General features: G+C 58.4%; 1 protein-coding gene across 1 annotated transcript; it reads left to right on the forward strand.

The window, feature by feature from the left end:
• The first annotated feature begins 369 nt into the window (after positions 1 to 369).
• LOC130708894 (lysine-specific demethylase 4D-like) lies at positions 370 to 1935 on the forward strand. The gene has a single exon (XM_057553293.1). It carries the CDS (start codon positions 370 to 372, stop codon positions 1933 to 1935), a length of 1566 nt encoding a protein of 521 aa, XP_057409276.1.

Here is a 1935-nt window from a genome sequence, read left to right on the forward strand (position 1 = left end):
CAGTTTTCAACCTGTCTCTATTCTTTTTCTTTTTAGGTTTTGTTTTCAATTCTGCCCTGAAGACACTGCATTTGGGATACCCAGCCAGGGCTGGGTGATTCACTAGATCTCAAGAGGACAGAGCCAAGTGTCAACCAAGGACATCACAGACTTGCAGGCTCAGCCGGCATCAGTCCTGAGCAAGGCTTCTGCCCAGCGTGGAGTCCCCTGGAGAATCAGCAAGCCTAAGAAATATTATCAACTCATTGCATTAAAGTCGACTGGGGCTTCCTGCTGATATACTCCAACCCATTTTTGAAAAAGTAGTGTTTTCCAGCATCCTCACCTGCCCAGAACACACATCAGAACTTGGGAGTTTCCTGCTTATTAATGAAAGCTATGAAGTCTAGGTCCAACGGGGCCCAGAACCCAAGTTGTAGAATAATGGTATTTCATCCAACCAAAGAAGAGTTTAATGATTTCGATAAATACATTGCTTATATGGAATCCCAAGGTGCACACCGAGCAGGCGTGGCGAAGATCATTCCACCCAAGGACTGGAAAGCCAGACAGACCTATGATGATATCAATGACATCTTAATAGCTGCTCCCCTCCAGCAGGTGACTTCTGGGCAGGCAGGTGTGTTTACTCAATACCACAAAAAGAAGAAAGCCATGACCGTGGGGGAGTACCACCACTTAGCAAATAGTGCAAAATACCGGACTCCAGCACACTTTGATTTTAAGGAGCTGGAGCGAAAATATTGGAAAACACGCCTCTATGATTCACCAGTATATGGTGCGGACGTCAGTGGCTCCTTATTCGATCAAAACACGGAGCAGTGGAACCTTGGACACCTGGGAACCATTCAGGACCTGCTGGAGCAGGAGTGCGGAGTGGTCATCGAAGGCGTCAACACCCCGTACCTGTACTTCGGCATGTGGAAGACCGCCTTCGCCTGGCACACGGAGGACATGGACCTTTACAGCATCAACTACCTGCACTTCGGGGAGCCCAAGACGTGGTACGCGGTGCCCCCGGAGCACGGCCGGCGCCTGGAACGCCTGGCCAGGGAGCTTTTCCCGGGCAGCGCGCGGGGCTGTGAGGCCTTCCTGCGGCACAAGGTGGCTCTCATCTCGCCCACGGTCCTCAAGGACAACGGCATCCCCTTCGATCGGGTCACTCAGGAGGCTGGAGAGTTCATGGTGACCTTTCCCTATGGCTACCACTCTGGCTTCAACCATGGCTTCAACTGCGCGGAAGCCATCAATTTCGCCTCCCCGCGCTGGATCGATTATGGCAAAGTGGCCTCGCAGTGCAGCTGCGGGGAGGCCCGGGTCGCCTTCTCCATGGACGCCTTCGTGCGCATCCTGCAACCGGAGCGCTACGAGCTGTGGAAACGCGGGCAGGACCGGACCGTGGTGGACCACACGCAGCCCACGGCGCCGGACAGCCAGGTCCTGAACGCCTGGAGGGAGATCCGCGCGCCCGGGGGAGCCGCTCTCGGCCAGAGGCACCACCTGCCCCGCCGCGCTCTGTGCCCCCGTAGGGCTGTAGCCGCGGGCGGTGGGACCAGCCACCGAGTCCCTGCGCGTGCTGTGTCCCGGCGCCCCTCGGCGGCCCGGGGTTCTTGCTCTGCCGCCCAGTTCAGGAATGCGGCCACCAGCACCTCCGGGGAGCCCGGCCCGACCCAGCCGCCGACCCCAGGTCCATCCGCCCCGGATCGCCCCCCAGCTGGAAGATGTGACCCTCGTCGTCGTCCTTGGGAACAGGGCACTGAGGAGCCAGCTGCTCCCCCCAGGGCTAAGAGGAGGCTTTCGTTACACACAGCTCTGGACCCAGAGGCTCAGCCCCTGCCTGTGGATGCACCCTCGCCGGACAGCGCCGCCCCGCTCAGCCCTGGGCTCCAGCATCCCGCCACGGCTTCTGGCTGTGGTTGTGGCCCTGTCCCCTAA

This window comes from Balaenoptera acutorostrata, chromosome 9, assembly GCF_949987535.1.
Source record: "Balaenoptera acutorostrata chromosome 9, mBalAcu1.1, whole genome shotgun sequence".
Classification (NCBI taxonomy): Eukaryota; Metazoa; Chordata; class Mammalia; order Artiodactyla; family Balaenopteridae; genus Balaenoptera; species Balaenoptera acutorostrata.